The 13,807-nt window shown below is 43.9% G+C and overlaps 1 protein-coding gene across 4 annotated transcripts in view; it reads left to right on the top strand.

Moving 5' to 3' along the window:
- Nucleotides 1-1,312: 1,312 nt before the first annotated feature.
- IWS1 (interacts with SUPT6H, CTD assembly factor 1) overlaps nt 1,313-13,807 on the top strand; it is a 29,989-nt gene continuing 17,494 nt past the window's right edge. For 2 of the 4 annotated variants that reach the window (XM_026649897.2, XM_026649898.2), the window contains exons 1-2: nt 1,313-1,521; nt 13,359-13,807. The exon at nt 13,359-13,807 is cut by the window's right edge and continues 431 nt beyond it. In XM_026649897.2, the coding sequence (XP_026505682.1) occupies nt 1,366-1,521; nt 13,359-13,807 (605 nt within the window). In that variant the 5' untranslated portion in view covers nt 1,313-1,365. Of the gene's footprint in view, nt 1,522-4,219; nt 4,336-8,601; nt 8,630-13,358 lie in introns of those variants that run through there. The other 2 variants (XM_026649899.1, XM_026649901.1) reach the window with 2 other exon arrangements.

The following is a 13,807-nucleotide window of genomic DNA, read 5'->3' as shown; positions in this document are numbered from 1 at the left end:
GTCTTGAAGTTTAAATCTCCTCAATGTGATAGATATGCTTGCTTTGACCTGCTTAGCTCTTGGAAGTCCAGGGACTCCGGGCTGCTGGCCCCCTGCTGCCTGGGGTCCTTAGGGACAGCTCTGTCCGCCATTAGGGATTTTTTTCCTGAGAACCCCCTGGAACATTTTGCGAACTCCCAGGGGTTCACGAACCCCAGTTTGGGAACCACTGCTCTAAGGATAGAACAAGAAGCAATGGGTTTAAACTGCAGCAAGGGAGGTCTAGGTTGGACATTAGGAAAAAGTTCCTAATTGTCAGGGTGGTTAAACACTGGAATAAATTGCCTAGGGAGGTTGTGGAATCTCCATCTCTGGAGATATTTAAGAGTAGGTTAGATAAATGTCTATCAGGGATGGTCTAGACAGTATTTGGTCCTGCCATGCGGGCAGGGGACTGGACTCGATGACCTCTCGAGGTCCCTTCCAGTCCTAGAATCTATGAATCTATGAAATTTTAGGTTTCAGAGTAGCAGCCGTGTTAGTCTGTATCCTCAAAAAGAACAGGAGTACTTGTGGCACCTTAGAGACTAACAAATTTATTAGAGCATAAGCTATGCATCCAAAGAAGTGGGTTGTAGCCCACGAAAGCTTATGCTCTAATAAATTTGTTAGTCACTAAGGTGCCACAAGTACTCCTGTTCTTTTTATGAAATTTTAGTTTGTACTAACTTCACTAGTGCTTTTTATGCAGCCTGATGTAAAATCAGGCAATTATCTAGATGTGTTGATGTACCACTGGGCGATCTCTGTGTACCCCTGGCTGAGAAACACTGCAATAGGCTATGGGCGATTTGGAGTGTGTCACAGAACTATGCATTCTTTCAGAGAGAGATAAACGCTGCTGTTTATGTCGTTCAGGGTTAGTTTGGTCTCTGCTCCGTGTCACACTCAGGAGGTGCCGGGCTCGCTGTCACGGGCCGCACTCGGGGGGGGGGCAGCACATGCCCGGTGCTGTCCCCTGAGGGGCCCGTGGGGGGGGGCCCTGCCTGTTCCTTGGGGGCGGCCCGCCCCAGGGGCACTCGGTGGAGCCCTGGTCTCCCCCAGGCTCAAGGGGGCGGACGAAGACGGCTCTAGCCCGGCTCCACCCTCCCGGTGGGCTGGCCCTGACAGGGCGAGCGGGCGGTCGCCTCCGTCGCTGGACCCAGGTAGCGCGCGCGCCGCCAAAACGCCGCGAGACTTCTCTGTGCCTGACCTCTCGCGAGCGGAGCGTGGTGTGTTACCCTCTGACCCCGCTGGCCGGTGCAGCGCATGCGCGCGAGCTGTGAGGGTGCGGGGGAGGCGCCATTTTGGGCCCGCGGCAGCAGGAAGAGCCGGGGATTTGATTGTATGCGGCGCGGGGGTCGGAACGGCAGGTCCCTAGTACCAAGCCCCGGAGTCGGGGCCCTGCCCCGCCCCCTCCACCAGCAGCCTGCGAGCCCTGAGAGGGAGGCGGGGGCCGGAGGCCCGCGATGGAGGCGGAGTACTACGGCGGGGACCAGTCAGGTGCGGGGCGGGAGACACCGTTTTGGGGTTGGCGGGTAGGGCTGTCGGCTGCCGGGCCCGGGGCAGCTCCTTCAAGGGAGAGATTCTCATCCCCTTTCCCGGACAGCGCCGCCAGGCCCGTCCGACCGGAGGGCTGGACTCCTGTCTCCGCACGGCCTGTTTGTGGGCCTAGCGCGGGGTCGCCTGGGCCAGGGAGAGAGGAGTGGGCTGTAAGGGGCATATCCTAAGAGTGCGCTCGTGGCTCTGCCTCGGTGACAGGCTGGAGGTTGATGTGGGGGCCCTCCTGGGGGCAGCGAGCTGGGTGACACCCTGGGTGCTGACAGTTGTCCTTGGTGGGGGAACTGGGTAGGGTGACCAGACAGCAAATGTGAAAAATCGGGATGGGGTGGGGGGTAATAGGAGCCTATGTAAGAAAAAGACCCAAAAATTGGGACTGTCCCTATACAATCGAGACATCTGGTCATCCTAGAACTGGGTGACACCTTGGTGTTGATGGGGGCTGTTTTGGCAGGGAGGGAATGGGTTTAAGGCTGGAGGCCAACGGGGCTGTCTTTGGGAGGCGGTGCCTGTGTGTTGGGCTGGGCAGTAACAGGTCTGTCTTGGGCTGAGGTGCGTGAGTGACAGGCTGAGTGGTGACGGATTATTTTGTACTGTTTGGAAATGAACAGACTTGATGTTGACCAATATGGGTGAGACAAATTAAACATGAGGTTGAGAGATGCTATCAAAAGCCAAAGAGATATTACCATGTAAAGTTCTCATTACTATCACCTACCATTTTTAAATCAGGAGTTATGAAGCTCAGGATCTCTGAGAATCAGGTCATTAAGCTTTCCTCCCGCCCCACAAATAAAAGTTTTTTCTAAACAAAGTATCCCATTTGTTTATTACACGTAGATGTTTCTGACCTAATAGAACCTCCACAACTGTCTTCAAAGATATTTTAGCCTCAGAATGATGCCTACATCACATTGGCTGGTGAATTATTGTAGATTGTCTAGGTTGTTGAGGATGTCTTCTTCAACCAGGTTGACCCAGTTGAGCTAGCAAGAGGTCTTGCCTAAGCTAGGATTTAATGTTGACATAAGCACCTTTTTACACATGCTAGGTACTAGGTTTTAACTCGACTAGTTTAGCTTATGCCTTGTCCACAATAGATTTTTAAGACTTATTAATTAGCACTGTTGGCTAACATGCTTAACATCTCAAATCTTAGTCTAGATGAAGCCTACGGGCTACAGCATGATCAGCTGAAATGATTTAAGGTCCTGGTTTGGTGAGCAAAAAAGTGTGGTTTTCAAATGTCAGCTCGGTCAGGTTATTTTCACACAGTTAAAATTGCTCTTGATTCTCATTAATAGCATGTCTGCCATGGAAAAACGGGGGTGCTTCTAAAAGATGATAGCCAATATGTTTTAAAATCCTAGAGCAAGTTGTAGTTCTAACACATGTTAGCTGGTTGAGGTGAACCAATTATTGTTAAAACTACAGCTTGTCCTATCTGCACTAGACTCTTAAAATATGTTAACTATTGCATTTTAAAAGGACATCTTTTTCCTAGTGTAGACAGGACCTAAGATGTAGGCCAACATGTTTGAAGGTTTGTTAGGTGGCTGTGTTATCCTAGACTCCTTCCTAGGATACAGTACAACCAGCTAACTTGCTTTCAAATGTGTTAGCCTGCATATTAATGAGTATTAAGGTGACTTTGAAATTGTGTTAAAGTAATTCGATTGTGCTGATATGATGGAAGAAAGCACCATTTTTGGCTGTTAAGACAGCCATGATTGAGGGCTTGACTACATGCCACTTTTGTGCAGTTCTTGTATGGTACAACTCTCTAGAGTGGCTGCAGCTACTGGTGTATATAGTATAACTGTGGTTCTCAACCTGTTTACCATTGTGGGCTGTATATGCATATGCATACTGTGGTTCTCAACCTATTTACCATTGTAGGCTGCATATGCAGCTCTCTGTGTTATATGTGGGACGCATCCACACAATATATATACTACCTGGATGGCCCTCAGGATGTCATATGGGCAGATTGGGCCCTGATCATGGGAGTTTTACCATTTAACTACATCTGTTTCTAAACAGAAGTTGTTATAGTAGTACAAAAACTATGCAGACAAGCCCTAAAGCATGCAGGTAATTAACATCATTAGATCTGTGACAAGTCTACTTAAGTGTGATTGAATATGAAGTGTTTGATTTTATGATACACATAGTATTTTTGATGATCATATGAGCCTGTTGGTCACATTGTTATACTGTAAGTTTCTATGGCCTGTGTCTCTGAGAGTAGTGAGGATCACAGTGGCGGATTTGCCTCTACCTCAAATTTTCTTGATAAATTTTGTTCTGGAGATAATCTAAAGTGATTCATTTTAAGAATGTAGATGATGGGAATCGCAACCTATAAAGGAGCTGCTAAAAAAGCAGCAAACTTTATTCTTTTGTCATTTAACTGGTAGTGTACTGTAGCTTCTGGTTTTATGCTCTGAAATCCACTACTTGCTGATGTCTTTTTCTGTGTTCTAACAGTGTCTATTGTTTTAATTCTGGAACTGGAAGTTCTGGTTGTGAGTCATGCCTGTTGGCTTTCTGATTTGCAGAAATGTCAAAAAGCTCATATTTTATAGGTATTGAAAGATGTTATTGAATCTTACTTTTTTTTTTTTTTAATCTGGTGTAGATGATGGTGGAGCCACCCCAGTACAAGATGAGCGAGATTCAGGGTCTGACGCTGAAGATGATGTAAATGATCAGCATTCTGGATCAGACAATGAAAGCTTAGGGCATCATTCAGAGGTACCAGTGAAATGTTTTTATTTGATCAAACCAAACATGTCTTTCTGTAGCCTGAGTTTAAATGAGAGAGGCCCTTATTCTTAATGGAGATTAATTTTATATTGGGTTCCTTATACCAGACCCTTAGAGTAGTCTTGCAAAATTTACTTCCCTAGACAGCCAGGGGATGTAATTTTTTGGCAAGCGAGTAGGATAATAGTTTTCTTATCATGATAAAATAACAGATTCTGTGCTTTAGCTAGTAAAGCTTACTTCTGAGGGAATTCTGCACCAAAAAAAAATAAAAAAATCTGCACACAATATTTAAAAATTCTGCATATTTTATTTGTCAAATAAATGTGGAGGCTCCAGCATGGCAGTGGGGAGCACAGGCCACTGGCTGCACAGAGGCGAGAGATCACCTTGCACCCCTCTCCCCTCCCCGGGATATGGACTTGGCAGTGAGGCTGCATCCAACCCTGACACAGCGCAAAGGCCGGGCCTACCCCAGAAACACCCTGGGGCCCTGCCCCTTCATGCCAGGTGCACCAAGATAATAAGCAAGAGGGACAGTCTCACACGCACGCCCAGCTCTGGCCCCTGATCAAGGTGTGGGGCAAGCAGGCTCAGCCCAGCAGGCTCCAAGTGTGGAGGTGCTTAGTGTGGGGGGATCCAGGTGTGGAGCTAGACAGTTCTGTGTGGGGCAATATGGGTGCAGGTGGCTCGGTGGGGGGTCTGAATGCATAGGGGTTTGGTGGGGGGTTCTGGGTGCAGGTGAAATAGGACTCTGCAGGAGATCCAGGTGAAGGTGGCTGAGTCTCAACAAGGTGGTCTAGGTGTGGGGGAATGCATGGGGGTCCCGCTGCTGGGGGAGTGGGCTTTGTGGGGTGGAGGTCTAGGTGCGGGGGCCTCGGGGTGATCCAGTTGCAGGATGGAGGGTTGAGGGGGGGGGGGCTCAGCAGGGGGTGGCCTGGGTGTAGGGGTGGGAGTCCAGATGCAGGGAGGGTGGGGCTTGATGGGGGAGTTCTGGATGCGGGCAGCTGAGGCTCGGCATTGGGGGGATGCACTGGGGTTTTTGGATGGGGGAGCAGCTCCCCATATAGTGACCCCTTCGGCTGAGGAGGAATGCGAGCAGGAAGCGAGGGGAAGGGGTGCAGAGCTTCCTGCAGCCGGGAAGGTTTCTGGGGGTGGGTGTGACCCTGACTTGGCTGCTCCTTGCAGGGGAAGAGAATGTCTTATCCTCTTCCAGCCCAGCTGGGACTAGCAGCTGAGCCTGGCGCAGGGTAGAGCATCTCCAGCGCATGTCCGTTCTCTCTCCTCTCCCCCTTCCCCTTCCCGGGGCAGTGATTTACATCCCCACTGGCTGCTCCAGGTGCCCAAAACGATGTGCCTGCGCTGCTGGTAAGAGACTTGTGACCACTCTTGTAGCTTCCCTATCATTTTCTGCAGGGAAGCAAAGAAATCTGTGGGGGACATGAATTCTGCACACGTGCAGTGGCGCAGAATTCCCCTAGGAGTAAAAGTTTCATGATAGTTTTGCAAGGATGCTTTAGAAATATCCTTACAGATATCGCAATGCATTAACATAGCTGCAAATAATTTCAAATATATTTGAAATGATAAATGATGTTTTTCAGGAATTTGTAGCTCAGCATAAAATTTAGCATGTTTATGCTGAAGTTTTTCAGTACAGGAGTAAATTTTCTTGGGGGAAAAAAATCCCAGAACAAACACATCAACACTTCTGGTCAATTAAGTTACAGAAGGGGCGTGGGGAAAATACATCTTCACTATTTTGGGTGTGTTGCGATGTTTTTCTATGTCAAAAGCTCATCCCTGTGGGAAGAGTACAGGTGCCTCTCTTGCAGTTCATGGTATGGATGGCTCCTCATGTGGTCTGGAATCCATACTAGGAAAGGGGATAGAGTCAGGTTGGCCCAGGAGTGGGATGGGGTAGACTTAATGTACTATGACTGGAGTTTGGGAGTGGGATGTGGAGAGGGAAGCACTGCCAGAACTGCTGCAGGGATACAGCGCTTTCATGCACATCCCATGGGATCTACCAGATTAAAGAGCAAGTTTTTCATGGGCTGTAGAGGATTTCCCCACTCCTTCCCCTCCACCTGACAGGACATTTATGAAGGAATCTCAACAAGGATATCTTTGTGAAGTTTTCTCACCTACCTATTGCTTCCTTCATGAGATGGTATAATCTGGGCCTATGAAATTCTGTCTTTTCCTAGTCAGTGATGTGGCAAAGGCCTATTCACACTCATTGTGAAATGCCTTAATTACAATTTGGATATCTGCTTGTGTACAGTAACTTTCTTGTGTAAGTTGGTTCTGTGTTCCAGGTTGACATTACATGATGTGGATGTCTCTGGATGTGTATTATGTGTTACAAACTGTTTAAATACTTAATGTGATACACTGTAACACTTCACTCTTTTATATAGCTTAGCATGCAAGCCTATTTTGTTCTCGCAGAAGAGCAATTCGTGTACTATATTTTATTCAAACCCCAAATGTTGGAAAGAGAAAATAGAACAAAGTATTTTTTATTAACAACATGAAATATAATTTTTTTAATTTACTTAAGTTCAAATTTTAAATTTAGAATGCCCTGTAAGGGAGGAAAAAAAGGTCAGTGCTTGCAGTAGAAGAAGCCAGATCAGAAATGGTCAGTGGTGGTGATCAGGGGTGTCTTCTGTGGGAGGGGGGAAGCTTGAGAGGTGGCCCTGTGTAGGACCAATTTTCTTAGCATAAGTGAGATGATAGTGTCTCAGAGGGATGGTTTCAGTAGGTGCAGGATGGAGATCAGGTAGTATTTTAGGGAACTAATAGTTTCAGAATATGACAGGAATTGCAAAACAAAAGTATTGCCAGTCTGATCTGGGAAGGTAACACTGGAGCCTTGGGGCCATTAGCATTTCATCTGATGTATGAGGGTTGAGTTAATCATTCAAACTCTTGTATAGTCTTGTGGGGCATTAGTGTTACATACTGCATTTATGGTCATTTGAGATCTGGTTTAAATACACAAGCAATTGCTTTCAGACTGTCCTTTGCATTGACAGACTTTTTTCACATATGCACTGCTATTAAAAACATGAGAATACTAACATTAGGGAGCTATCATCACTCTTAAGTGACCTTGTTGTACATGCGCATGGCAGTATGTAAGGGATATGTAGTATGTAAGGCAGTGGTCTCCAACCTTTTTACGCCCAAGATCACTTTTGGAATCTAAGGGAAACCCAGGATCTACCCTGCCCCTCCCCCAAGTCCCCACCTCTTCCCCAAAGCCCCCCCCACTCCACCACCCCCCCCCCCCGTCTCTCGCTCTCCCCCACCCTCACTCACATTCACCAGCCTGGGGCAGGGGGTGCGAGCTCTGGGCTGGGGCCAAGGGGTTTGCAGTGTGGGAGGGGGCTCTGGGCTGAGCCTGGGGTAGGGGATTGGGGTGCAGGAGGGAGCTTGGGGTGCAGGATAGGGTATGGGGTGGTGGCTCTGGGAGGGAGCTCAGGGATGGGGGTTGGGGTGCGGCCTCCCGCAGGGCAGCACTTACCTCCGGCAGGTCCCGGTCGACGGTGGGTGCAGCAAGGCTAAGGCAGGCTCCCTGCCTACCTCAGCCCCACACCGCTCCCGAAAAGGGCGGGCATGTGGCTCCATGCGCTGCCCCTCTTTGCAAGCACCACCCCCGTGGCTCTCCCAGCCAATGAGAGCTGTGGGGGCGGTGCTTGCAGGCAGGAGCCGCGCACAGAGGGAGACGCCTGCCCTCCCGGGGCCACAGGGCTGTGCTGGCCGTTTCCGGGAGCGGCATGAGGCCAGGGTAGGCAGGGAGTCTTCCTTAGCAGCAGTCACACTGCGCCGCCAGAGATCGTGATCGACAGGGAGATCCTCTAGGATCAACCAGTCGATAATGATCGACCAGTTTGTGACACTGATGTAAGGGGTAGGTACACTCTGGCTTGCTTGGAGACTCCTCTGTATTTGAAAATGGATAAAATAATCAGTCCAGTTAATTTCAAACAAGGCTCCTAACACTAGATTTTAAAGATATTTGGGTAATCTTAAAAACCACAAATTTATTTTAAAAAGTGTTAATTTTGCGTGCCAAGTCTTAAGGTACAGTAATTTCCAGATTTCCTACAAGTCAAGATTAGAGATGTAGTTGAAATTATAACACACTAGAACCGCCCCCCAAAAGGAATGACTTTCAGTGTTTCACCATATTCTCCTTTCTGAATTTGTTTTCTTATGTCCTCTTATTTTCTTCATCCATAGGAAAATGTGGGAAGAATGACATTCAAGGGTAATAAAACCTTTGAGAAAGCCTAATCAGATAAGTCTTTTTAATTACTATTTCGTCTCTAAATTAGAATTCAATTAGATTTTTTTAAAACTAACTTTTTAAACTTTTTAAAATTTTCAAATTTCTTTTCCAGGTTCTTAACTTAAAGAAAGAGGGCTCTTGAGGATTTATTTATGTAGGTCTTAGGTTTGTGGGTCTCAGGTATGTGGGGAGGGTTTCTTTCTACAATTCTTTCCCGGCTTTCCTTCCCCCATCCCACTTTATCTCTAAATGTTTTCTTTGATGTCCTTATCAGTTTTGTTTTAGCTAAATAGAATTAGATAACACACAGTTTTAGTACAGTAATGCATATTAAATCAAATTTACAGTGTTGGTATGATTTGGGGGCCAGATTCTGTGACCAGGCCCATATGGAGCCTTACTGACTGCAGTGGGACCCTGTGGGTATAAGGATCCATCCCTGCATATTCAGTTGCAGAATTGGGGTTCTAGGATTTTATGGAAAACATTTTCTTATTTACCTTGGATTTTTAAATCAAAATTAATTGCCAGATCACCATTTGATGATTATATAAACTTTGGTGTAATAATTCATGGGATCATACTGGGTGGCTAACTTTTTAACTTTATGCATTGATCCAATAACCTGTTTACTAATCTGTTAATGTTTTACATAGAAGATTAAAACTGTAAATTTGATTTTAATATATTTGTTACATTGTACTGTACTAAAGTCTGCTGTTACTGAATTCTTTCAGCTAAAAAAGATAATTAAGGACATCTCAAGTAAAAAGTTCATAGATAAAGAGAAGGAAGAAAAGAAAGCAAAGGAATTAGAGCAAAAAATAGGATGGGGGACAGCTATCTGAGACCTATTATCATTAACATTGTCTGATCTTTTCTTTGAACTAAGTATTTGGAAAAGAAAAATAGAAAACTTATGATATTAAATGCATATGTGTTACATAATTTCTGCTGAACAAATTTTTAGAGACGAACTAGTAAAATAACTGACTGTCTCATAAGGCTTAGATCCCAAACTTCTTCCTTGCTTCATTTTCTAGTTCATCATATTTAGTCATTTAACTAAAATAATATCTCTGCAAAGTCACATTCTTAATGTTACACACATAAACTATGTACTCCAAGACAGACTTTCATAAACTGTTTTATTCATAAACACTTTTCAGCCCATATAGTTACCTGTGTATTTTCTACTGTATTCTCTGAAACAGGTCTTTAGAGCGCTTGTTATTTATTTGTAGTAAGGTAGGGCCCAGAGGCCTTAATCAGGATTGAATGAGGCCCCATGTTGCTGGGCACTCAACAAACAAAATTAAAGACAATTCCTGCACCAAACATCATACAGGCTAAATAGGATGTTAGCTCCTCTTCATTCTCAGGGCTGACCTGACGCTTACTGTCAATCTGTCTCAGGTTTAGAGAGAGATGTTGTTTCCATAGGATGCAACATATATTAAATGCTGTTGGAATTGCTATGATTTGCTATAGCAGTGTGATTTCTAAGATATGCTATTAATGTGTCTGCGTGATTGTTCTGCTTTGATTTCTTACCAACTAATATGAATACCAAGTTACCAAGATCTTTCTAGTGTATTCCGAAAGATAAACCAATAGCCTGCAGTCAACGCTATTGGCCCAGGGATCGAATTGTTTTACTTTCTCATTACATATCCCCCAAAGAGTTTCCAGCCCTGGCAGGTTGTAAGATAAAGGACTTAAACATTAATGTTTGTACCTCTGCTGCTGTTTCCCTTCCCAGCAAAATCTCATGCTACTGCTGGTATCATGAACAATTCCTGGTTTCATGATGTACAGTTCAATGAAATTAAATTAAAAAAAATAACTTGAGGAAGTTGGGTGGGAAGGTACAAGGCTCTTCTACCAGAAGGTGACCAGAAGTTCCTCTAATCCTCCCCACCTACAGCGCTGACCAGCATTCACTCTGTAGATTCCATCCTGACATTCTTGATTACAGCGCTGACTGCCGCAGGCATTCTTGACCTTTCTCTTCCTCAGCTGCAGCTTTCTTCTTGATCGTAGCTCTTTCTTCAATAATGTGTTGAGAGAAAGCACGCCAAATGCAGCAATAATCTGTAGATGTACTTGACATGTTCCTAGTACATTACTTAGGAGATACCTTGCAGTGGAGGGAAAGAGAATCAATGTTATGATTAGCTAGTTCCCGAGGGAACCTGCAGTGACTTGTGGGAGGTGGTTAGTACTGTGGTCAAGCAGAACTACTGGTCCCATGCTGCTGGAGGAATTTTTCTACCTTTATAATTTTTTGTTTTAATTTTTTTCTTAAAATTAATATATTCTCTAATTGTGGCACTGTAGTTTCTTATAAACATAGAAAATGGGAACTACTTAGAATACTAACATTATCATCATGAGATTCAAATGGCCTCCAGTGTTACAGGGAGAGAGAACCAAACAAGAGAGAAAATGTTAGCTTGCTTTTGTGGTGCTGCTGAGAGATTTTACACAAGTACCATTCAGTAACATTTTGAAGATAAATTTGGTCACATGCATGCTTTAAGATCATGTAGTTCTGATACTATCTTGCTGCTTCCTTGTGTCTGCAGCAGTGATGGAATTTAGCAGGTAATATCTTTGGACTGCTAGTTAGAGATAAATGCATCACTTGAAATCTGGCATCTAAGACTGAGTAGTAAACAGCATTGCTTTTTTAGCTATCGTCATTCTGGAGACAGCAGTTCTAAAATCATGATCAAATTTCAAGTGTATGTACATGAGAGAATTTTAAGTAAAACTGGAAATTAACAGTGCTCTTCAGTTTAGCTCTGGTGTGAATGCATCTGAAATACTGTATGCCATTCTCAGTTGTGGGGAAAAATGCATGTAGAAGAAATAGGTGAATAAGGAATGCAGCTTCCCAAGAGAGTTAAACTTACGGCCAAGTGAAGACATGGGGGGAGATATGTCTATAAATGTGTTCATGGTAAATAAACAAAAGAAAGAAGTTAGTAATTTTGCAAAGATGGTAGAGCATGGAGTCTAAAGCTAAGGAAGATAAAGTTTAGACTAGGCAAGAGAAAAAACTTAGTAAGAAGTGGAGATGTCCCACTTGAATCAGTGCTATAGAAAGAACAAATGAGTTATTTTCACTGTGCTATATTCTCTGTTTGGGAGGAAGACAGACTTATTCTGGCATTGGAAGTTTGATATGCTGAACTATTGAATTGGATAATATCTAGGGGATGGAAGTCTGAAAAGTCTCTCTGAAGGAATGGATGATGATGGTGTTTTGTTTTGTTTTTAAACAGGAAAATTTAATATTCAATTTTTATCCTGGTGGGAGAATGGATTATATAAACTTCCTTTTTCCATCCAGGATAAATTAAAATGTTAGACCTTGTTACCAGCATTCATATTCAAAAGTTTTTTTTTAAAGCTTGGGCTTGTGACATTTTTCATTTATTTGTGACATACAAAAGACCTGATAGGATTGGTTTAAAAAATGGCTTGTTTTACTTCTTAAGTATCAACAATGTCATCTTTGGTCTTCTTTGTTTTTTGCTAAGTGATCTTTTGGGTATCTGAGGAGACATATTGTTAGCTCACTGCTTCATTGAAAGGGCAGAGGTGTGGAATCTTTTAAAAAAGATGTCCTTTCCCAAAAGCGTTCATGTCATTGAACACATGTTAATAAAAATTAACAGAAACCACTGTTAAAAGTTTGATTAAAAATCTCCTCTTCTCTGTTGTTAAGCTTTCACCCTCTTGGTATCAATTCAATAGATCTCCAGTCATAGTTCTCCAGAGCAGACAATACCTGAATTTCTAATATAACACAGCAAGCAGGATTAAAAATAAAGTAAAATTCAGGCCGCCTTTGTACATTCTAAGGGCTTGTCTACACTTACCAAGGGTTTGAAGCGCGATGATCAATGCATCAGCGGTTGATTTAGTGTGTCTAGACATGCTAAATCGACCGCCAATTGCTCTCCCATTGACTCCTGTATGCCACCTGAATGAGAAGCGCAAGGGGAGTCAACGGGAGAGCGTCTCCAGTCGACATTGCGTAGTGTGGATCTCTTGGTAAATAGATCTAAGTACGTCGACTTCAGCTATGTTATTCACGTAGCTGAAGTTGCGTAACTTAGATCGATCTCCCCCCATAGTGTAGACCAGGCCTAAAGAACAAGGCACAAACCCATTTTTTTCCCCTTTGCAATATGTTATAAAGAATAACAGTAGCTGTACATGTTATTTTAGTATGGAATATATTCCATACTAAAATAACACAATCCCTTCTTTGGGAGTTTACAATCTTAAGGCCAAGATTTTCAACAGTAATTAGTGATTTTTGGATGGCTCAGTATTTGGGAGCCCAAACTGAAACACCTTACGAGCCTGATTTTCTGAAAGTGCTGTGTGTGCATCCTCTGACAATCAGGCCTCTTAAGGTGTCTCAGGCTTGGTATTCAAAGTCACTATTTTCGTAAATCTTGGCCTAAATAGATGATTGGACAGTAAAGCGGACAGAATTCTCATGGGGATCTTCTTTTAATGTTTTCATCATTTTGAATAATTTGATGATGGAGCGTTGTGATATAATAGTCTGTTTATTTCTGTGTTTAAAATATTTCCAGATTGCCACACTTAAGCAAATGGAAAGTTATTCTTTGTGTTACTGTGCTTCTTAACTTACAGTTTGTCTGGGATTGTTTTTCTTTTCCAGAATGAACAAAGTGATGGAGAAGATGATGGCCAAACTAGAGGCCATCACATGACAGACTCTGAAAATGAAGACACCCCAAGGCAAAAAGATAGTGATTCTGAAAATGAGGACCCTCCGAATCACAATGCCAGTGATTCAGAAAATGAAGGGGCTCATGGGGACAAAGACAGTGATTCTGATATTGAGGACCATCCAATTCATCATATAAGTGACTCTGAAAATGAGGATGCCTTAAATCACCATGCAAGTGACTCGGAAAATGAAGAACCTCAGAAAGTTCACAATAGCGATTCTGAAAATGAGGATCCCCATAAGAATCTGCATAGTGAGTCGGAAAATGAGGAACATCAAAAAGGTCATGCTAGTGACTCTGAAAATGAGGAGCCTTTAAAACATGCAGCTAGTGACTCTGAAAATGAGGAGCTCTCGAAACATGCAGCCAGCGATTC

Source organism: Terrapene carolina, unplaced genomic scaffold, assembly GCF_002925995.2.
Source record: "Terrapene carolina triunguis isolate 2854851 unplaced genomic scaffold, T_m_triunguis-2.0 Scaffold88, whole genome shotgun sequence".
Taxonomy (NCBI): Eukaryota; Metazoa; Chordata; order Testudines; family Emydidae; genus Terrapene; species Terrapene triunguis.
The sequence above is the reverse complement of the archived record's forward strand: the minus strand, read 5'-3'. Positions and strand labels throughout refer to the sequence as shown.